The sequence below is a fragment of the Muntiacus reevesi genome, chromosome 2 (genome assembly GCF_963930625.1).
Source record: "Muntiacus reevesi chromosome 2, mMunRee1.1, whole genome shotgun sequence".
NCBI lineage: Eukaryota > Metazoa > Chordata > Mammalia > Artiodactyla > Cervidae > Muntiacus > Muntiacus reevesi.
This window is the reverse complement of record NC_089250.1, coordinates 261996630-262020994: the sequence shown is the minus strand read 5'-3', so window position 1 is coordinate 262020994 and position 24365 is coordinate 261996630. Positions and strand designations below refer to the sequence as shown.

The 24365-nt window shown below is 43.3% G+C and overlaps 1 protein-coding gene across 1 annotated transcript; it reads left to right on the top strand.

Moving 5' to 3' along the window:
* The first annotated feature begins 4319 nt into the window (after positions 1-4319).
* Positions 4320-15383, top strand: LOC136158785 (cytochrome P450 2G1). The gene is made up of 9 exons (XM_065920599.1): positions 4320-4499; positions 5308-5470; positions 7189-7338; positions 9284-9444; positions 9694-9870; positions 11010-11151; positions 13164-13351; positions 13481-13622; positions 15202-15383. Exons 1-9 carry the CDS (start codon positions 4320-4322, stop codon positions 15381-15383), a joined length of 1485 nt encoding a protein of 494 aa, XP_065776671.1.
* The last annotated feature ends 8982 nt before the right edge of the window (positions 15384-24365 follow it).

Below are 24365 nucleotides of genomic sequence, written 5' to 3'. Positions count from 1 at the left end.
TTTATTAGCTTCAGGACCCAGATCTGCCTCCTGCCCATTAGACTTTAGGCACCATTATTGGGACTTCCCACATGACACAAATAATTGGGTGGGGAAACAACCCACTACTTTGAGGAATACTTTTCAGCCATTATTTCTTCTAATATTTCCACTGTCCCATCATCTCTTCTTCTGATATTCCAGTCATGCACGTTACACCATTTGATAGTAGCATAACTCTATCTTAGTGTAACCACTAAGAAGATTCTTCTATCCCTATGGAAGAAAGGAGAGGATAAAGAAGGAGGGAGGAGAGAGGAAAAAGAAAAGTAGTGGTAAGGGGAGATGAGAGGGAGAGAAGGAAGGAAGAAAAAAGGAAGACATGAAAGGGAGAGTCTTTGAAAGAGGGAAAGAGAGAGAAAGGGAATATAGAGAGAAACAGACAAGGAGAAAAGAGAAGGGGAATGGAAGGAGGGGGAAAGGTGAAGGGAGAGTTAGGAAAGAAGAAAGAAGAGGAGGGAAATTTTTTAAAGATAATTCTCAAAATGATTAAAAACCTAATTCTCAAAATATGTGCTGCACATGTGTCAAGATTATTTAATTCATTAATGAGGGAACTAGGTGTAAAGAAAGCTGGTCCTTCTGGCGAAAGAAATGGCCACCCACTCCAGTATTCTTGCCTGCAAAATTCCATGGACAAAGGAACCTGGAGGGCTACTGTTCATGGGGTCACAAAGAGTCAGACACGATTGAGCAACCAAGCATGCATGCATATCCCACAGACACACTTACATATATGCTTTGCAAATGTTTGGCATTGTTTGCAACAGTAAAAAATAGAAAACAAAAATGCCTACCAACAGAGAACTGGTTTAATAGACTATATATCGACACAGTATGGCATGCAGAAATAGTATGCAGCTATAATAAAAAGCAAGGAAAATTTCCTTATTGAAATGGCAATATTAATATCCCCAAGATATATTATTAAATGAAAAATGCAAGGTGAAGAGCAATATGTGTATGTATATATAAATATAAATTTTGTAAAAATATACAATGAATTTTATGTAAGAAGGAGAATGAGAATATCCATATTTGCTTATATTTGCATAATGTCACACTGGAAGGATAAACAGAGGATTTAAAAAAACAGTTGTCTGGGGAAGTACAGGTGAGAGTGAGGCTTTTCTGTGTTTTTCTTCTTTTTTGCATTTTTAAGAGTTTTGTTTTGCACATTCTACCTGTTTTTAAAATAATGCTGAATAATAGCCAATGTTGTTTTAGCATTTATTGATATCATAAAATTTGTTTCTCTATTAGTTATTTTATGATTAATTATTTTAATAAAATGTTTTATATGTTAAAAAAAAAAAAGAAAGAAAAGAAAGCTAGTCCCCAAGACAAATGAAACACTAGGATTTTTATAGTCCAAAAATGTGGGAAGGAAATACTGAGTTAACTACAAAACCAGCTAATGTCTAATTTTATTGCATTTTTTAAAATCTGGGGGGAATGTCACCTTCTCTAACAAACAGAAAAAGATAGTCATCGTGAGTTAACAGTTTTATAGAATTGTAAAATGCTTAGAACTTGATCAACTATGTAAACAAAATGACATCCTCTTTTGAAATGCGATTATCTTTAAATGCACCTGTAAGAAAATGAAAAAGGCCCATAATTACTTTTTTAAAAGTTCCATGTTTTGGATAATTTTTCTTGGCAGAAGGGAAGAATTTCAGAGGCCCCATTCACTGTCCTTTTCACTCTCCAATAGAAGAATGATCCCTATATCAAACTCAGTCCCTAGATTTTAGTTCCCCTAAGTTTGGAGGGGTTTTGGTTTTGTGTGGTTGGTTGGTTGGTTTTGTGTGGGAGAAACAGCTATGCACTACTGGACTGTACCTTCCTACTCTCACTAAAAACGTCTAGGAGGAGGTAAAAGATTGAAGGCAGGAGGAGAAGGGGATGACAGAGGCTGAGATGGTTGGATGGCACCACCGACTCAATGGACATCAGTTTGAGCGAGCTCCAGGACACGGTGATGGACAGGGAAGCCTGGCGTGCTGCAGTCCATAGCGTTGCAAAGAGTCAGACATGACTGAACGACTGAACTGAACTGAAAGGAAATTCTGCCCTTCTCCCCATAGCTCCCAACTTTTTTAATGCTGATCCCCACTCTCCACTGGAAGAATCCATAGAGAACTGAAAACTTGTGTGTGTTAGTCACTCATTGACTCTTTGCAAACCCACAGAATGTAGCCCGCCAGGCTCCTCTGTCCATGGGATTCTCCAGACAAGAATACTATCTTGTATCGGGTGGGTTGCCATTTCCTTCACGGGATCTTTCCGACCCAGGGATTGAACCTGGATCTCCTGCATTGCGAGCAGATTCTTTACCATCTGAAGTGGCTCAGATTGAAAATTTAAAATTATAGAATGCTGGAATCCTCAAACATTACAACAACAGATTTGGAGAACCACAGAATCTTAGAAAAATGGCAGCTTAGAGAAGCCATTTAGCTCAGTCTTGGAACTCAGTCTTTAGCTCACCCTTCATAGCATGAAACACCTTTTATAATGAGTCTTCTTAGACTGTACACAGAGATCTCCCAGACTCACTTATCTTGCCTCCCTAGGGAAAAAAACAACACAATTCTAGCTATCCTCCCTACTGCTGAATCCAGAAGAATACTTTCTCTCTCCAACCTGTCTGAATGGGAGGACCAAACTCACAACCGTCGCCAACACAGATGATTGAGTCTAGGGACTTCCCTGGTGGTCCAGTGGTTAAGACTCCATGTTCCCAGTGCAGGGGTTCTGGGTTTGACTCTGGCCAGGAAACTAGATCCCACATGCTGCAGCTAAAGATCCTGCAGCTCTTACTGCAAATAAGACTCAGGGCAGCCAAATAAATTTTTTTTTTAAGTATCTAATCCTGAATGGGTGTAAGTGTGTGCATTGGGAGGTGGTCAGAATGTAAAAAAGAGGCGAAAGATGTGAGAGTTGAAAGAAGCAGCCTAGAGCTTACTCTTACTCCATGAAAGCCATTCTAGCAGCAGATCCAAGATGGAGAAGGTGGTGCTGTGTGAATCACTCAGTTTTTCCAGAGTTCCTACCATTGTGATCACAGAACCCCTCAGCCTAGACAGCCAAGTCTTAACCCAAATCTACAAGCTTCCTAGGAGATTCAATTCCCAAGCCTGAGAATCAACATACAGGATAAGGGTTTTGAGTTGTGTTCAATAACATGTGTAGGTGGAATATAATTCCCAGGAATTCTGTTTCAGGTCAGCAAAGAAACTTTATAAATATTTGGTGCAAAAGGATGGAAAATCATTATGTAGAGTATTACAGAGAGCAATCACTCGGTCATGTCTCTAGAGATGATGAGACTGGGTCTCAGAGGTGGTTCCTACATCTCAAACTTGGAAAATGAAAATACACACAGGCACACACCCACCAATAAAGTTCTGATAAAGTAGTACAGGTAAACTTTGATTATTATTATTTAATATTATCTTGAGTAAAAACAGTAGAACTTGTTGAATTAAACCCTTTCAATTGAGTTGTTTCTTTTACTGTTCTAAATTTTCATTTTTCTCTTTTTTTAAAAAAGAACTAATTAATTAGGATCTGGCAAAGAGAGAGGGGGCTTCCCTGGCGGCTCAGATGGTAAAGAATCTGCCTGCAATGTGGAAGACCTGGGTTCGATCCTTGGGTTGGGAAGATCCCCTGGAGGAGGCAATGGCAACCCACTCCAATATTTTTGCCTGGAGAATCCCCATGGACAGAGGAGCCTGGCGGGCTACAGTCCATGGGGTGGCAAAGAGTCGGACATGACTGAGTGACTAAGCACAAAGAGAGAGGAGCCATCTCTGTTTTCTATCAAGGCTTCCTAAAATCGTATGCTTACCCTGTTCAACAGACAGGGAAACTGAGTCCAAGAGAGTTATGTGACTCACCTGATGAAGAAAAGATGGAACTCAAATTGCATGATCCCTAAATGAAATAGCCTTAAGAAAGACATTCAACTGCTTCTCACGTCCTACCAAGACAAGCTTAACTGGAATCTGAGCTGAGGGAGAACTGAGAGACGGGAAATACGAAGAAAGGGGCATGTCCCCAGTAGATTTCCCTGGGTGAATTCAATCCACCTTTTTACAGGTGGGAGATTATAGATTATATAACTACCCCCCAGATAAAGCAATCTCTTCCCTCATGACAACCATACCCGGAAAACTTGAATCCCAAGGCGTTCAGATTTCTGCAGAGTTGATTTCCCAGAATGTATTTAGGTAGGATCTGGTGCCCTGGGCACAGTCCCTGGACCTGGCACCATGGAGCTGGGAGGGGCCTTCACCATCTTTCTAGCACTCTGTCTGTCTTATCTTCTCATCCTCATCGCCTGGAAACGGATGAGCAAAGGGGGAAAGCTGCCGCCTGGTCCCACACCGATCCCTTTCCTGGGGAACGTGTTGCAAGTTCGTACTGATGCCACTTTTCAGTCTTTCATGAAGGTGAGTCTGTCTACTTTCACACAGCTGGAAGCAACTCATTCTATAGATAGATGGTGTAGAAATTTCTGAATTCTATAACAAAGGCTCTTGGAAACATAACCTTAGATTTCTGGAATTCCAGAATCTTAAACTCTTGGAAACACAAACTCCTAGCACATTGAAACTTAAGACCTTCAGGACTTTGGAATAACAGTAACTTCTTCTTTAAAAAGAAAAATATGTTGCATTGCACTACTTGTTAAAGAGTTTTTTTAATGTGGACAATTTTTAAAGTCATTGTTGAATTTATTATAATATTGATTCTGTTTTTCTGTTTTGGTTTTCTGGCCACAAGGCATGTGGGATCCTAGTTCCCTGAACAGAGATCAAACCCGCACCCTTTGCATGAAGTCTTAACCACATGGCCTCCAGGCAAGTCCCTGGAATAAATAGTACCTTCTATCATTAGACACAAGAACTCTTGCACTCTGTTGGTCTTCAGACTTTGACTCAGTATCATGAAATCTTAGGATTATTCTAGAAAAGGTAGCACTTCAGGACGAGTCACACGGATCTTGGAATTCCATCTCATCTAGGTCCACCGTTTTACGGATGCGGAAACCAAGACTTGTAGCAGCATTGGGGGATCTTGCCCAGGATCACAGAAGCCAAGACTTCTGTGTCTCTTTATCATCAGCCTTTCCATGCCCAGGACTCAATTTTATTTGTTATTCCCATGTTCCTTGAAATCGCCATCTCCTAAAATCCTTAACTGGTTGTCAGTTAGTACTGCAATCAGCCACCTCCTCTTATGTCTTCCTTCACTCAGCTCAAGGAGAAATACGGTCCAGTCTTCACCGTGTACATGGGTCCCCGGCCAGTGGTTGTTTTATGTGGACATGAAGCAGTGAAGGAGGCCCTGGTTGACCGAGCAGATGAGTTCAGTGGCCGTGGAGAACTGGCTTCAATAGAGCGAAACTTCCAAGGTCATGGTAGGTAACAACAACAAAAATAAAAACAAAATGTAATCACAAAGTGTAATGTACTTCTATGTCCCCGCTTCTTTGATAAGTACTCTAAATGAATTACTGCTGTGACTTCTCTGATAGCTATTAATGTCTTCCTAATTTTGCAAATGAGGAATTTGAGAATAAGAAACAGTAGTAGTAACAGTAAGTGGTAGAATCATTTTACTTTGAACCCAAACCGTCTGACTCTAGAGGATCGTCTGTGTTACTTATTTTTGATCGACAAATGGCACTCTTGTAATTCACCAAGCTCTCATACCCAAGCTTACTTTTTATCTTCCTATATATACACACAGACCCAACCCGTAGGTCTCTGCATCCTCCACAGATACCTTTCTAATGTTCCCTACACATCAAACTCTAATGGCTCCAGAGGCAGAATTCCAGAATTCTTGCCTGGAGAATCCCATGGACAGAGGAGTCTGGAGGGCTACAGTCCATAGGATTACAAAGAGTCAGACACGACTGAAGCAACTTAGCACGCACGCACATCTCTAACTGCCCACATCATTCAATTCCAAGCAGCCTCACACCATTTTTTGGTACTTTCATTCACCTATTTATCCCTATACCTTTCCTTCCATCCATCCATTTTTCCATTGATCCATACAGCCACCAAAAAATTCATTCATTCATTAGACTTTCTATACAAATATCAGTATCTTTCCAATAAATTGATCTGTACATCATCTTCTCATTTACCCATCTAGTCGTCATTTCATCCATCCATTCATTTTTCCTTCCATCGTTCATCCACCTATTAATCATTCAGTCATCCATACATCTTTCCAACCATTTACCCATACATCTCCAGCCAACCATACATTAGCCTTTACCCATCCAGGAGTCTTTCATCCATCCATTCATCAGTCATTCCAGTCACAAACATTTTCTTCCATTCATTAATCTATCAAAATCATTTCATCAAATTTCCAAACATTAATTCACTGATGCATGCACATCCGGAAACTTCTAAATACCATTTACTACATGGTAACTCCTTTTGTGTGGGTGTATTAGTGTACAGGTATGATCTTCTGTGAACACTTAAACATATGTCTAGAGAATCCAAGTAGAACATAGAATATATAAAGTCTCCCCATTCCAATGTACTCTATGTGACATTCTATCTATGCTTGTATACTAAATTGCTTCAGTCATGTCCAACTCTTTGTGACCCTATGGACCCTAGCCCACCAGGCTTCTCTGTCCATGGGATTCTCCAGGCAAGAATACTGGACTGTGTTGCCATGCCCTCCTCTAGGGGATCTTTCTGACCCAGGGACGGAACTCGCATCTTCTGTGGCTTCTGCATTGCAGGCAGATTCTTTACCACTGAGCCACCAGGGAAGCCCATTCTATCTATATCTCCCCCCATATTCCTAGGCATCCATCCATTATATGCAGTTATCCAGTTCCAGGTCTCTAGCCTGTAAGAAACTCTCGTTAATCTCCCACAGTCATTACCAGCCTGATTCCTTTTCCTTCGTCTCAGTCCTGGGCTGTTTTGGGGGGCCCAACGGGGAGGGAACTTTAGTTTCCCCATTAAACCTGGAAGGTTGAAAGAGGCATCCCCGAGGGGAAAGTTTACAGCTGTCATATCCTAGCACCCTCCCAGTCCAGCACAGAGCTGGGCACAAACAAAGAGGGGAGACGGGAGCCTGACCCTGAAATCCTGGCAGGTGTGGCTCTGGCTAATGGAGAACGATGGCGGATTCTCCGACGCTTCTCCCTGACCATTCTTCGGGACTTCGGGATGGGAAAGAGGAGCATTGAGGAGCGGATCCAGGAGGAGGCCGGCTTCCTACTAGTGGAATTACGCAAGACCAAGGGTATGTGGGACACCAGCCAGGAGGGCTACAAGGGGACTTGGGGGGCGGGGGTGTAGAGAGCTCAGTCATGAGAAGATAGGCTTTAGTGAGAGAAAGTTTGGGAGTGGGAAAGGATGAAGAAGATGAAGGATTTACTGAGATTTCTAGCCAGATTCCATGTTAAAAGTTAACACTTAAAGACCCTTAGAGATCCCTTGTCCAGGGACTTGAGTCAGTGGATTTTAAGGAGTTTTTGAGCTCTTCATATCAAGTATGGATTTTGGCAATATGTGAGTTTATGCCTTTTTGTGGTGATAGGATTAAATTTATATATCTAACTAGGTATACATTCACACATACACATACAAAAACACGAAATCTGGGTAAAAACAATATAATGTAAAAATTTGCCCCTCTAACTATTTCTGAGGGCATGAGAGGATGAAATGGTTGCATGGCATCACTGAATCAATGGATATGAATATGAGCCAACTCCAGGAGATGATGAGGGACAGGAAGGCCTGGTGTGCTGCAGTCCATGGGGTCCCCAAAAGTCGGACATTTACTGGCAACTCAACAACAACAAACTGTTCTAAGTGTACAGTTCAGTTGTGTTACATATATTTACATCGTTGTGAAAGATTTTTAGAACTTTTTCAACTTGCGAATCTGAAACATTATACCATTTCATTACATTTTTAAAGGGATCCATGATGCACCCATAAATAAGATCTGGAATGTCTGGGGTCTAATGAAAAAAGATACAGTGGCCAAGAAATACAGAGATGAATAGATTAGTTACAGAAATAGAGACAAATTTCTCTATATTCGATTCCTCCCTTGGGCTCCATGGGTGCCAAATGGTCTGCATAAAGACTCTGTATACTCAGGTACCCCTAGAAATTATTTGCAAAACTAATTGTGATTATATGCATTGCTTTAGGGAACTTGTCCCCATACCCATTGGCCTGCCCAGCATCTTGTTTTATAGATGGTACAGCTGAGGTCAAGGGAAGAATTTTTTTAAAAATAGTGCAGCTGGAATCATTGGTAGAGATAGACCAAATCTAGCCATTCTTTTCTATTTTTTAATGCATCCCTTACCTCCACTTCTTTCCAAAACTCTGTGACTCTCCAGGACAGTTAACTTCTTTTTTTTTTCTTCTTTTTTAATATTTTTGGCTGCACTGGTTCTTCATTTCTGTGCAGGCTGTCTCTAGTTGCAGCGAGCAGGGGTTACTCTTTGTTGTGGTGTGTGGGCTTCTCATTGCAGAGCACAGGCTCTTGACGAGAGGGCTTCAGTAGTTGCAGCGCACAGGATCAGTGGTTGTAGCTCTCAGGCTCTAGAGCACTCAGGCTCAGTAGTTGTGGGGCATTGGCTTAGCGGCTCCTCAGCACATGGAATCTTCCCAGACCGGGGATCGAACCTGTGTCCCCTGCATTGGCAGGCAGATTTTTATCCACTGTACCACAAAGGAAGTCCCAGTATAATTAACTTCTAATAACAAAAAATAAGGATTCAGCTCCACCAGCATCTCTCACATGTTTATTACATGTCAGGCACTGTGCTAAGTATTTTACATTGATAATTAACATTGACTTTTCATGAGCCAATGATGTGGCTATTTTTTTAATCTTCGCATATTTTTATCTATTTATTTAGCTGCACCGAATCTTAGCTGAGGCACACAGGATCTTTAGTGGCAGCATGTGGGATCCAGTTCCCAAGCCAGGAATAGAACTCAGGCCCCCTGCACTGGGAGCATGGAGTCTCACCCACTGGACCAGTAGGGAAGTCCCTCAGGTGCTTATTAAACCAACCTGCACATTGGGAAAGTTAGACTCAAAACACAAACATGAAATCACTATCAAATGCTATTAAGCAGTTGAGCCAGGACACATATCTGCAACTGGATGATGTCACATTCCATGTTCCTACTCATGGCCTCTAACTTCCATTATTCAGGGGCTCGCATCGAACCTACTTTCTTCCTGAGCCGCACTGTCTCCAACGTCATCAGTTCCGTCGTCTTTGGAAGCCGCTTTGACTATGAGGACGAGCAGTTCCTGAAGTTGCTGCAAATGATCAACCAGAGTTTCATAGAAATGAGCACCTCCTGGGCCCAGGTGCCCATCAGCCATCTCTCTGTCCACCCCCCAACTTCTGTTAACTAAGCCCCTGCCTCTTCCTCACTAACTCCTCCCCACAATCTTGGGAGGCAAGTATCAAGATGCCTTGGGTCTCCAAGAAGCAAACAGCCTCATGCAATTCTCAGATCCTGTGCTGGATGCTAAGCCCAGCTATTGAACTCCAGACTCAGCCCAGGCTGGCTGAGTACCCATTGCTAACAAACATCCCTTGCTTATTCCCCACAGTTATACGACATGTATTCTGGAATCATGCAATATTTGCCAGGAAGACACAATCGCATCTACTACTTGATAGAGGAGCTCAAGGACTTCATTGCCTCCAGGGTCAAGATCAACGAAGCCTCGCTTGACCCCCAGAACCCTCGGGACTTCATTGATTGCTTCCTCATCAAGATGCACCAGGTCCCTCTTCCTCTGCCCCCAGTCCTTTCCTCTCATCTCCCCAACCCCTAGTGCCTACAACTTTAGACTCATCTGTAAACATATTGATGACAGTATGTCAAGCGCCAAGCATTGTTTCACCAGGTTGACTTTTATTTATAGATGAGATATAGAAATTGTTAAGGTATAAACTCTTACACTCTTAAACTTTGAAGTTAAAACTTCTAAGAACATGGACACTTAAAATCGTACACCTTTCTAATCTGATACGCCAGAGACTTGCAAACACAGAAACGTAGAATGCATTTTTAGAGTCTTCGAATTTGCCAAGCTGAAACATTTAAAGTCTAAGCTTTGGAGTTTAAACTTTAAAATTAAAAGTTTAATGTCTTCCCAGCTTCCAATGCAGGGGATGTGGCTTCTATCTCTGGTTAGGGAACTACGATTCCATATGCCACGTGGTGTGGCTAAGAAATCAATTTTTTTTTCAAAAATTTTTAAAAGTTTAGTCTTAGAGATAGAGCAATTTAGAAGCTTAGTAACTCTGCATCATGGATTCTTAGGAGTTTATAAATTTAGAAATTTCTATTTTTCTACTGTAGAACCACTGTACTCGGCAGGTGTTTTATTTTATTTTGTTTTTGACAAGCAGATATTTGATTGAAATTTGACCTTTGTTTATTTTTTATTTATTGGTTTGGCTGCGTTGGGTCTTAGTTGCAGCATGTGCACAAGAGCTCAGTATTTCCAAAGCACATGGGATCTTACTTCCCCGACCAGGGATCAAACCTGCAGCCCCTGAATTGCAAGGCAGATTCTTCAGCACTGGACCACCAGGGAAGTCCTTCAGCAGTTTGAAATCATGTACCCTAATGTCTTAGAACTTTCAAATCTGACAAGGCAATCTCCACTTCCCTCTCCCTCATTCTCCCCATTGTTCACTACACTCCAACTATCCTGGCAGCTACACTGGCCCCCTCTTTGTTGTTCCTCACCAGATACACCTCTGCCTCAGGACCTTTGCTCTGACTGTTTCCTCTCCCAGATACTCACCTGGTTCACCCATCTGTTGTGTTTCCACAAAGCCCTACCTTATACAGGGAGAAAATAAGATGAAGGCAGAAGATGGTGAGTCTATTTATCATCTCTCTCATTTTCAGGATAAAAACAACCCCCACACAGAATTCAATCTCAAAAATTTGGTCCTGACCACCCTCAACCTCTTTTTCGCTGGCACTGAGACAGTGAGCTCTACACTCCGCTATGGATTGCTGCTCATGATGAAGCATCCTGAGGTGGAAGGTGAGTGTCCACCTGAGCTGCTTACCTGGCAGACCTCATTCCCCACAGGAAAGAAGACATCATCCTGAAACTTTACAATCACACAGCTTTCAACTCTTCACACTTTAGAATCTCAGGATGTGGAATCTCAGAATCTCTGACTTGGAAAGTCATTTAATTTCATCTTCTGCTTGGTGCCTGTCATGGTTTCTTATCCAATACTTTGGCCACCTGATGCAAAGACCCTGATGCTGGGAAAGATTGAAGGCAATAGGAGAAGGGGGTGGCAGAGGATGAGATGGTTATAGATAGCATCACTGACACAATGGACACGAATCTGAGCAAACTCTGGGAGACGGTGAAGGACAGGGAAGCCTGGCGTGTTATAGTCCATGAGGTCACAAAGAGTCATGACTTAGTGACTGAATTAAAAGAAGAAGATAGTTTCTAATGTGGTGAGTTATGAGCAACTTAGTAGCTTAAAGCCACAATAATCTATTATCTTAACAGTTCTGGACTTCAGGAGTTCAAATAGGCTTTCACTGGGTCAAACCAGGGTTGATCTGACTCCTTGCCTTTTCCAACGTCTGGAACTGTATTTCTTGCATTCCTGGGCTCCATTTCCAAAGCCAGCAGCATTGCATCTTCAAATCTCTCTTTGTAGCCATTGTCACATCTCTTTCTCTGACTCTGACCTTTCTGCCTCCTTCTTATACAAACACTTGTGGTTACTTTTAGAGCCAATATGGATTATTCAGAATAATCTTCCCATCTCAAAACCCTTAAGTTAATTATATCTGCAATTTGTCCTTGGTCATGGAAGGTAACATCCCCAGGTTCCAAGGATTAGAAGGTAGTATCCTTGATGGCCATTATTTGGCCAACTATAGTGGCAGAATCAAATGGAATCCATTGCCAGTAAACTGTAATCTGGTCTGGTTGGGTAACTCCAGTAATGAGAAACTCATTTACTCACCAAAGGAAAAGTCCCAGTTTTGACCCCTCTCCCTTCTAATGTGGCTTCTCCAGTGAATCAGCAGTAAAGAATCTGCCTGCAATGCAGGAGATGTGAGTTCAATCCCTGAGTCAGGAAGATCTCCTGGAGGAGGGAATGGCAACCCACCCTAGTATTCATGCCTTGAGAATCCCATGGACAGAGGAGCCTGGCAGACTATATATAGTCCATAGGGTCACAAAGAGTTGGACACAACTGATTACCTGAGCATACCTTCTAATGTAATTCAAAACAAACTAACAAATTTCTCTTGTTACAGACAATGGGAGAGACTAGCATTTCCATTCAGACTCATCTAGTTTCTTCTTCATTGTCTGAGTTGTCTTTTGCTAATATAAATCATCTAATATCTAATGGATACCTCAATCACTTGCATACTGGATTACATGTGCAATTTACAACTTCACGGGCTTTATGCATTGCTTTTGTTGTTCAGTCACTAAGTCGTGTCTGACTCTTTGCGACCCCATGGACCGCAGCACACCAGGTTTCTCTGTGCTTCAGTATCTCCAGATACATCTTTCTAGAGTTTGCTCAAACTCACCATTGAGTCAGTGGTGCAATCCAACCATCTCATCCTCTGTTGCCCTCTTCTCCTCCTGCCTTCAATCTTTCCCAGTATCAGAGTCTTTTCCAATGAATTGGCTTTTTGCATCAGATGGCCAAAGTATCAGAACCCCAGCTTCAGCATCAGTTCTTCCAGTGAATATGCAGGGTTGGTCTCCTTTAGGAATGACTGGTTTGATCTTCTTGCTGTCCAAGGGACTCTCAAGAGTCTTCAGCACCACAATTTAGAAGCATCGATTCCTTGGCACTAAACCTTCTTTATGGTCCAACTCTCACATCTGTATGTGACTACTGGAAAGAGTGTTTATTAGCCCCACCAATGTGCCGGCAGTTAAGAATAAAGAGACAGTCCAAATACATACAGAGCTGAAGACACAAACCTATGACCCAATCCTGGTTTCCAGAAACACCTCCTGCATCTTTGTCTGCTGTGTGTTCTGGTTTTTTCCAGCCAAGATCCACGAAGAGATTGACCAGGTGATTGGACCACACCGGATCCCAAGTGTCGATGACCGGGCCAAGATGCCCTACACAGATGCCGTGATCCATGAGATCCAGAGACTTACAGATATCGTGCCCATGGGCGTCCCCCATAATGTCATCCGGGACACTCATTTCCGAGGCTACCTTCTGCCCAAGGTGGAGCTGCACCTCCACTGTCATCCCGGCCTCCCCCTGTCCCCCACTGTACCCCCACTCCTCCTGGTTCCCCACCATTCTCCATACTCCAACACTGATTTCTCCTAACTGAGCCCATCTTCACTCCAGGGTACCGATGTCTTTCCTCTTCTTGGCTCTGTCCTCAAAGACCCCAAATACTTCCGCTACCCAGATGCCTTCTATCCACAACACTTCCTGGACGAGCAGGGCCACTTCAAGAAGAATGAAGCCTTTGTGCCTTTTTCCTCTGGTAGGTGTCTATGGTCTGAGTCCCCCCACCCCCAACAGCTCTGCAGAAACACGCTAGATATGTCCCCCAATCATTAGTCTGTATTTGACATTCAGGTTTGAATGGGAAGCTGGGTGCTATTTCATAGACTCATACAATACTAGAATCCCAGAATTCCAGAATGATGGAATATCAGGACCACAGACTCTGATAATTAGAAAAGTAACTGCACTAAATAGAGGCCAGTATATTTTTTCTAAGGGCCAAAATATAAAATATTTTAGGTTTTGCTGGTCTTTGAACTATGCAGTCTACACCATTGTACTGTGAAAGTACCCATAGACATTCATAAATAATGATGCTGATACTGAGTCGTGTCTGACTCTTTGCAACCCCATGAGCTGTTGCCCACCAGGCTCATCTGTCTATGGAATTTTCCAGGCCAGAATACTGGAGTGGGTTGCCATTTCCTCTTCCAGGGGATCTTTCCGTCCCAGGGATTGAATCCATGTCACCTGTGTCGCAGGCAGGTTCTTTACCTGCTGAACCATCCTGGGGAATTCTCTGGTGATCCAGTTGTTAGGACTCCAAGCTTCCACAGCATGGGGCCAGGTTCAATCCCTGGTGGGGGAAATAAGATCCTGAAAGCCGCATGGCATGGCCAAAAAACAATAAAAAGAAAAAAGCATGTCTGTGATGGATGCAAAATTAAAAAAACTATGAACATTTACACTTGAATTTTAATTTTCACATGCCACAAAATATTATTTTTCTCCTGATTTTTTAACCACTTAAAAATGTTAAAAGATTCTTATTTTGCCGACAGTATAGAACAGGCAGCAGGAAAGATATACCCAATGAGCAGCAGCTTGGTAACTCATAATACAATATCTTTGAAAAATCGCATTTTAAGTGTAAGCTATATTGAGCCTGGTGTCAGAGCAGCACACTCCACCACTTACAAACACCATCAGTGGGGCCATGAATGAGTTACTTCAGCTCCCTGCTTGTAAAATGGTGACTAATCTCTCCAAAGCACTGGAAGAGTGATTGACAAACAGCGAGCACTATTGTTATTAGAATTTTTATTGGAGTATAGTTGATTTACAAGGTAGTGATAGAATTTTCTGTACAGCAAAGTGAATCAGTTACACATATATATATACATTCACTTCTTTTTTTTTTTTTTTTTTTGGTAGATCAAGCACTATCTAAGTGTGAGTTTTTGTTTTTCCTCACCAGTGTCTGGCACCTTGTAGGCACTTCCTAAATCTTTAAAAGAACCAGAAATGAAAAGACTTTAAATGCATGGATCCTTTACAACCATTCTGTCTTACCATCTGTTGGAATGTGCGCCATCAGTGAAGTAGCTTCCACGTATTGAGCCCCCTATACGTGGAAGATCCTAGCGGAGCATTAACTGTAGAAACCCACTGCATCTTTATGATAACCCTAAAAAGTGGGTATTATCACGACCCCAAAGATACAGAGAAGGCAGCTGAGGCTGAGCGGTGGTCAGACCGGAACCCTCTCCATGATTCCGGGTCTGCCTCTCCCCACTATTCCCCCCGCCCCCTTTCTCCCCTCCCTGTGCCCACAGGAAAGCGCATCTGCCTGGGCGAGGCCATGGCCCGCATGGAACTCTTTCTCTACTTCACCTCCATCCTTCAAAACTTCTCCCTACGCTCTCTGGTACCACCTGCTGACATCGACATCACGCCCAAGGTCTCAGGCTTTGGCAACATCCCTCCGACCTACGAGCTCTGCTTCATGGTTCGCTGAGCGCCCCCTATTGAACGTGGGAGGAACCGTCGGAGAACAGAGCTCTGCCCAAGTGTCCAGGCGCACCCAACCTCTTCATAGCCCTTCAATTCTCACAACGGTCCTAAGAGAAGGCACTATTACACTGTCACGGGACACTGGTCAGCAGGGGTCATCCCAAAATATGGAGCTGTATATCTTCTACATCCAGCAGAAAAGCAATGCCCTGGCCGAGACTTTGGCAAAAGCTTGCAGATTTTAAGTTCATTTGTTCACCTCCACCTAGGTTTCTATCTGTACCAAATTCTTATTGTAGACCTCCATGTCGTTATGCTGTTCCGTTGACCTTTCCCCGGTAATGACCAAAGGTAGATAATTAAGAATAAACATAATAAAATTTTTAAATGGTGTGATGCATTAGAAAAGCAACGTAAAAAAAAAAAGAAAAGCAAAGTAGGGGATTTCCCTGGTAGTCCAATGGCTAAGACTCTGAGCTCCCAGTGCAGGGGAGCTGATCAGGAAACTAAGTCCCCCAAGCTACAACTAAGAGCTTGCAGGCCGCAACTAAGACCTGCTGCAGCCAAATAAATAATTTCTCAAAAAAAGGGAGAAAAGAAAAAAGAATTCCAGAATTGGAATTTTAAGTCGGTGGCATGGGTGGTTTCATAAGGCTATAAGGAGGAAGCTGTTCAGGTATCTGGGAAGGGAATGTTCCTGGCAGAACAATTAAAAAGGGAAGGGCCGTAAGGCAAAAGACTGGCTGTGTGCTCATGAACCCACAAGCAGACAGGTATGGCTGGAGAAGAGGAGGAAGGGAGAGCATAGGAGTGAATGAAATGAAGGCGAAGGGTTAAAGGGCCAGATTATGTGGGGCCTTCGTGAGGACTTGAGTGCAATGGAGGTCTTTGGGAAGGTTGGAGAACATAAGATGACATGTATTGACATGTTTTAAATGGCTTGTGCCAGCCGTTAGTCAATGAATAAACTGAGGGAGGGAGTAAGGACCAGAGCAAGGACCAACTAGGAAGCTACGACAAGCAGCAGTGTTGACTCAGACACAGTAGAACCAGTGGAGGTGGAGAGAAGATGACAGATTTGTAATTTATTACGATGCACCAGACTGCAGGGGCTTCCCAGGTGGCTCAGTGATAAAGAATCCGCCTACCAACACAGGAGACACAAGAGACACAGATTCAATCCCTGCGTCAGGAAGATCCCCTGGAGAAGGAAATGGCAACCCACTCCAGTGTTCCTGCCTGGAGAATCCCATGGACAGAGGAGCCTGGTGGGCTACAGTCCATGGGGTCACAAACAGTCAGACACGACTGACAGACTAAACAAAAACATGAGAGTGCATTTGCTACTGTATTGAAGGTAGGGCATGAGAGAAAGAGGGGGTTTGAGTATCACTCTAGGGATAACAGCTCATCCTTTACAGCTTCCTTCTCACCATGACAACCCCCGCCAGAGACTCCCAAGTCCCCTAACAGCCAAGGTTCCTGTTTTTAATTAATATCAAATGTCATTGGCTATTTTAAGTAGAAAAGTCTGCTGGCTATTGGAAGATGATTGGTTTGCTCAGAAAATCTATGTGAATTCTGGACAGCCAGGCTAAGAATATGAGTAGCAAAAAAACAGCTGGGTCAGGAGAACATTACCCAAAGGAATGACCAGAATCATCTGGTGAGGGGCTGCTGCTGCCATTGCCACCCACCCAACCCCCAGGCACTGAACACGACTGCCTTGGAACTCTTGACCCATTGAAACCACTGTGGACAACTTCCTAATTTGTCTGTGTTTTTGTGTCACTTCCTCCAGCAAGAGTCAAAGTTCCCAGCAGGATGATCCAGTTAGCCAAGCCACAGTCAAGATGTGGTGAGGAAGAATTCATGGTACCCATTCAGCTGCTGTGGCTGGAGGCGAAGACTTTCCTCTGATAAAGAGGCATACAATAGGGGATTTTCTCAAAACTGGAAGAGAGTATGGGCTTCCCAGGTGGTACTAGTGGTAAAGAACCCGTCTGCCAATGCAGGAGACATATGAGACACGGGTTCGATTCTGGGGCCGGGAAGCTCCCCTGGAGGAGGGCACGGCAACCCACGCCAGTATTCTTGCCTGGGAAATCCCATGGACAGAGGAGCCTGGGGGGCTACCGTCCATGGGGTTGCAAAGAGTCAGAAATGACTGAAGCGACTTAGCATGCATGCATACACACGGTAGAGAACAAATGCCATGATGGACAATAGGTAAGCTGAGTCCTCTGGGAAAACAGAGGTTTAGACACAGCTGGGAGTGCATCATTTTATTGGAGGGCAATGTGTGTGAAAGACAAAAGAGGAAGAAAGTGGAATGGGTCAGGAAGAGTCTTCAGACCAGTGTATAGATCTGACATCCATGAAAGGAAAGCCGGGAGGAAAAAGAGTCGGACAATAAGAGACTAGAACCACCAGTTACCGGAAGGGTGTGGAAACTGCTCCGAGACAAGGTGGATCCTGAAGGTACTGCAGCTAGAGGCAGTCAGCTCACTGCACTCCTTGCAGCTAAATGGCAAGTTCTTTCTTGAAGGGAGATCTTAATGGCTCATCTCCATAGCCGCCACAGACACAGACATACAAACACACATCATTAAAGCTTTGGTACATCTTTGATGAACATAGAACTTTAGAGCTACAAATACCCTCATACATGTACAGGCCAATGGTCATCTAACATTTTTAGTTATGAAAAAATCTTGCTCAACTTATCTTATGTACAACTTTAACACATGAAACAGGGCAGAGAATTGCTGGACTTTCTCTAGGAAGAACTCAAGACCCTCAAGAGAGCCTTCATTTATTGATGAGGAGAGTCAAATCAGAAACTTCCCAGAAATTCCAAGGGCTATTCATTCAACATTCAACACACATTCTTATTCTAAATAGGGCCCTGTAGAAGGACCTGATTACATAATGATGACGAGGTTACATTCATTCAGTGACCACACGGGACTCACAGTCCAGTGAGACATACTGACTTATTTCGGGACAGTAACAGCCAGTGGCATGTTACTATGCTGTCTGATGAAAGGACAGCATAGTGTCAAAGGTTATGATGTAAGAAGAGAAGCCCAAGGGTTTGGGGTGACACCAGGCAGTATGAATAAGGTTTGAGAGGGGACGTCCCTGGCAATCCAGTAGTTAGATCACGCTTCCAATGCAGGGGGCGAGAGTTCCATCCCTGGTCAGGGAACTAAGATCCCATATGCCAAACGGTATCAGTTCAGTTCAGTCACGAATGGCAAACCACTTGAGCATTCCTGTCTTGGCTTGAGAACCCCATGAAGAGTATCAAAAGGCCAAGTGGTATGGCTAAAATTTGTTTTTAAAAAAGTTTGGAGAGTTGATGTATCTTTCTATTTCCTTGGAGCAAATTCGTCTCAGAAACTAGGTGAATCAATTGTCTTTATATGTCACTGGTAGGAAGAACCAATCAGGATATATGAGTCAGAGCAAACATTTTCTTTGCTTTTTTTTTTTTTTTTTTTCGGTCTTTTGGTTTTTTTTTCTTCTCTTTTTTAAAGTTTATTTTTGGTTGTGCTGGGTCTTCACTGCTCTGTGGGGCTTTCTCTAGTTGCGGTGAGCAGGAACCACTCTTCATTGAGGTGCATGGGCTTCTCACTGCAGTGGCCTGTTTCATTTCAGAGCACAGACTCTAGGCACACAGGCTTCAGTAGCTGCAGCTTGAAGTTGCTAGAGCTTGGGCCCAGGAGTTGTAGCTCACGGGCTTAGTTGCCCTGTGGCCTGTGAAATCTTTCCAGACCAGGGATGGAAACTTCATCCCCTGCTTTGGCAGGCAGATTCTTATCCACTGTACCACTTCCCTTCAGGGAAGTCCTGAAAAGTTTTACTGAGATATTCACGGGTCATAAAAATCCACCCACTTAAAGTGTACAATTAGATGTTCTTTGATACATTCATAGATAGATGCAATCATCACCACAGTCGATTTGAGGACATTTTCATCACCTCAAAAATAAGGAACTCCCTGCTGGTCCAGTGGTTAATACTCTGTGCTTCCACTGCACAGGGGCACAGGTTCGATCCCTAGTCCAGAAACTAAGATCCCACATGCCTGCCTCACAATGTGGCAAAATAATAATAAACTTCATACCTTCTAGATGTCACTCCCCTACTCTGTCACCCCACTCCCCATCCTATGCAACAATTAATCTACTTTCTATCTCTATAGGTTCTCTATTCTTGACTTTCATGTAAATGGAATCATACAATCATGTGATTGTTTGTGTGACTGGCTTCTTTTGCCTAGCATAAGGTTTTCAAGCTTCCTGCTAGTGATAGTATGGAATAGTACTTTATTCTTTTCCATGGCTGAATAAAATTCAATTGTATAGATACACCATATTTTTCCTATCCATTTTTCTGTTAATGGATGTATTAACTTGCTAAGCCTGGTAGCTTCCTAGTGTAAACAGAGTTGGTCACTCAGCTGTGTCCAACTCTTTGTGACCTCATGGACTGTAGCCCACCTGGCTCCTCTGTTCATGGAATTCTCCAGGAAAGAATAGTAGAGCAGGTGGCCATTTCCTTCTTCAGGGGATCTTCCCGACTCAGGGCTCGAACCCAGGTCTCCTACATTGCAGGCAGATTCTTTACTTTCTGAGCCACCACGGAAGCCCAAGGAACCGACGGAAAAGCATCCTAGGTACCATGTCCAAGTATCACAAACTGGGTGGTTTAAAAAAGAAACCCAGAAACTTTGGCCATGGCTCACGGCTTGAAGTAACCTTCACTGGCCTTCAAAGTCAAACATTCTGGGGACTCATCTTCCTGCTGCTGGACTTCCTGGTTGGGGAGTGAGGTTTGGAACCTCTTGGTCCTTGGCAAGCATCTCTACAATTGTAATTATCCTCCTGTTTGTGGGTTGCCCACCTGGGGGTATAGGTCTTGACTACACTACATTTCTGCCTCTGCTACCCACCTCATGTGGTTCCTTCTTTATACTTGTAGCTGAAGATCTTTTCTGCTAGTCTTCAACCTTTCTTATCAATTGTTGCTCTGTAAATAGTTGTAATTTTGGTGTGTCTGTAGAAGAAGGTATGCTCAGGGTCTTCCTGCTTTGCCATCCTGGCCACTTCAGCAGGTGTTCTATGAACAGTTGCTTAATAAATGAACCACTTGTCCAAATTTTCTCTCCATTTCCCAGTCCTACACCAAATAGTCCCTCAAGAGCACAGCTCTTTTTTTTTAAGACTCTCTCCAATGCAAGTTACTCATTCAACCACTTCCAAAGAGTCTCAGGATCAGAATTAGAGTCAATACCTCTTGTATCACAACACCATTTTGACATCCTTGAGCCTAGACATAACAGGTGCTTTTTTAAGTTTTGCCTGCTAAACTCCAAAATTAGGGTCATGCTAGGGTTATTCTCCATCAATTGTCTTTTTTCTTGAGTATGGTTATATTTTCCTGTATCTTTATATACCTAGTAATTTTGGATTTTATCCTGTATGTTGCAAGTGATACATTGTAGAGACTCTGAGTTCTGTGATGTTCTGTTGAAGAACACTGATTTGTTTCATTTTCAGGGAACAGTTAACTTGGCTGAGTTCAAATGTTCAGCTCTGAAATCTTATTTCAGTTCTTTTAGTCTTAGCTGACACCACTTGGAATTTTCCATCACATAAATAGTTCAAAAAGCAGTCTGAAATTTGGACAGTGTTTATACAAAATTTGGGGGCTGCCCCTCTCTGTTGCTCTCCTTTTTCGATATTTTGCCATCACTACCATCAGATGTTATAATTACCCTAAACTCTGTTCCTTGATCCTTCAAGTCAGAAAAATTCCAATTTTTCTTTCTGGGTTTTATCTGCCTCCATGGCACCTTCCAGGGCGCCTGCTTTCAGGCCCATATGTGTGTGTGTGTGTGTGTGTGTGTGTGTGTGTGTGTGTGTTACACACAAAACACGAAATTATCTTCCTCTAGCCCCCTTCAGTATCTGCCTGCTTTATTCACTATCCAGAAATTTCAGGGAATTGGGTTTTTTAATGTTTTATTCTGAATTTATAGTTGTTATTTTCAAGATGCTTGATCCTATGTGGGTGCTCAGTCACTCAGTCAAGTCCAACTCTCTGTGACCCCATGGCTGTAGCCCGCTGGGCTCCTCTGTCCATGGAATTCTCCGGGCATGAATCCTAGAGTGGTTTGCCATTCCCTTCTCCAGAGGATCTTCCCAACCCAGGAATTAAACCTATCTCTCTTGTGTCTCCTGCATTGGCAGGTAGGTTCTTTACCACTCGGGTCACCTAGGAAGCCCTGTTTGACCCCATAGAAGCTATTCAACCATTACCAGAATCAGAAACTCCTCAGAGCACTTCCAAAATATGACCACTCAACCCACTTGTAAATTTTGTTTTTCTTTTTCGTTTCTTTTTTCGAGTCTGCCTCCTTCATCCCTGTTGTCATCTGGCAAACTTTCCTCCTCTCTCTACTCTTAAGACTTGCCATTCTTCTGGGAAGGAGGCATTTCGGTGGCCATAGGTGTGAGCTGTCCAAACAAACAAAAAAAACCTTGACTTTCTTTGACCTTCTCTTTCACGGCATTCCAACCAACACTCTTGTTCAACCCACCCTAATTCCTGTCATCGCTGAAATCTGAAACACAAACATTTCACTCCCTGACCAAAGCCTCTTATTCTCTAGGCTCACTTACCATATCACTGCCCATGACCTGGAATGGTAACACTGGTTGACCAAGTCTTTGGTTAATGTTCCAAAGAATGCAAACTTGATAGAATGTTAAGTCTCCTTCCTATTAAGATACCTTTTAAACATATATTTTAACATTTTGGATTTTTTTTTCAAACAAAAGTTTTTTAAAGGGAAGTTTTTTAAAAATGACAGGCTATCAGGGGCAGTTTTTTGACCATTCATAAAGAAAAAAAGGTAGGATTTGGCAGTCTAGAGTGGTGGTGAAAAGTACAGAATTTAGAATCACACAAGACCATGTCCAGACTCTATCTTTATTGGCGATAAAACCCAAAGCAACTCACTTCCAACTCTTTGGGTCTTACTTAACTCATTTGCAAAATGGGAATGACAAAACCAACACCATAGGCTTGCTATGAGAACTGTAATAAGATCAGACTCATTAAAAATTTCATACATTAAGGTGATAAGTTCAATGAATGATATCATTATCACAGTACTAGTATTTAAAATTTAAAACAAGAAGGCTCACTTAAGCTTCTTTTGGGAGGAACTCCCTGGCGGTGCAGTAGTTAGGATTCTGTGCTTTCACTGCTGAGGGTGCAGGTTCAATCCCTGGTCAGGGAACTAAAATCCCATAAGCCACATGGAGTGGCCCCAAAAAGGAGAAAAAACAAAACAAAAGATTCTCATTTGGAACTTGTTAGAAGTGGTGGTTTCTCAATCCTGTGACTGTCCCAAGTGCCGCTGAACTGTTTGCTTTAAAGGGTTCATTTTAAGTTCTGCACATTTTACTTCAACTTTGAAAAAAAGACTTCCTTGCGGGCATGAGACAGGTTTTTCCTAAGAGTTTTCGGTCAGGCTAGCAGGAAGAGGATGGAAAGTTGATGGATACGGTTGGGAGAAAGAGCAAGAGGAGTGTTGCTGTGAAATACATCTGTTGTGCTCCATCTGTCTCACACGTTCAAGACCGAGCTTGGACCACCCCGCTCTCGCTTGGACCACCCCACTCTCTTCCTTTATTATGAACTCATCCCACAAGACCCAGTTTAAATGACATGACACCTCCTCTACCAAGCCTTCCCTATCCTCAACCCTAAGTGGCAATTTATTACTAAAAATTACTAACTAATCCTAATGGCATCATTGAGACCTTTAATTTATCCAGGTCTGCTCTCCCACTAGTCTAAGAAATCCCTAAGCGCAGGGACTATGCCATGGTTCAACATTCCAAAATTAAGCTCGTTTTGCTCTTGCCTCAGACCTGTTCTTGACCTGTCTCCCCAAACCAATAAATAACACTACTATCTCTCCCCAACACGAGACTCTTCCCTCAGCCTCACCCCAGTACAGCCAACACAGAATCAAGGAAGAAATAGTTCTTCCTTCTGTATCTTTCTCCATCCCATTCCTCTCTCTCCATCCTCATAGTCCTGTCCTCTCTCACCTGGTTGCCTGTATGAGTCACTTTCTCATCTCTTGGCCTGTAGTCTCACCTCCAAAAATTTAAAAAGTCATTCTAAAACACAAAACTGACGATTTTGTTCCTCTGCTTAAAAGCCTTCTGTGACCCCCTGCAGCTTCAGGACAGAGTCCAAACTCCCCACCCCCGCACCCCATCCCTAGATCCAACTCCTGCTCATGGCTCCAGACTCAGCGGTAAACACGGCCCCAGGTCTCTGTGCTCCTAACAGCTCTCATCCATACTCCGCAGGCCTCAGGGCCTTTATACAAGCTGACTCTGCCAGCAACTCTCCCTCCCTACTCTTCCTATCCTCCCTTTGAAGAGTCCCTACTGAGACCTCTAGTGGCTAACCCAGAACCTACAAGGTTGAATCAAGTGCCATTTCTGGACTCGGACAGACACCTCTGCCTCCTTCATCCCAGCCCTGACCCCTCTCCCTGTGTCTCCATCTTGACCTTGACCCCTCTGCCCATGTCCCCCTATCCTGATCTTGACCCCTCTGCCTGAGTCCCACTATCATGGCCTTGAGCCCTCTAGCCGTTCCTCCTCCTCCCAGCACTATCCATTCTGGGCTGTCATTGTCTGGCGACTGATCTGTCTCCCCCTCTGGAGAAAAAGCTCCATGAAGGCAGGTCCCAGGGCTGTCTTGGCCACCCTGTGCCCTGAGTATCACCCAGCATAGGCTGGCATGAAGCAGTGGGTTCTGTGAACACTGGTCAAATGCCTCTATTAAAAGGCTTAATTAGGAGCCTGGGGATAATACCGTGGGAAAGAGAATTTCCTGAGAAGCTGATCCAATGGGAGTAACCTACCTCAAAATGATCTCAGGACAC

Coding starts and splice junctions, on each gene's coding strand:
- LOC136158785 (XM_065920599.1), top strand. CDS start 4,320: ATGGAGCTGGGAGGGGCCTTCACCATCTTTCTAGCACTCTGTCTGTCT. Junction 7,339..9,283: donor GGAATTACGCAAGACCAAGG/GTATGTGGGACA, acceptor TCCATTATTCAG/GGGCTCGCATCGAACCTACT. Junction 9,445..9,693: donor TGAGCACCTCCTGGGCCCAG/GTGCCCATCAGC, acceptor TATTCCCCACAG/TTATACGACATGTATTCTGG.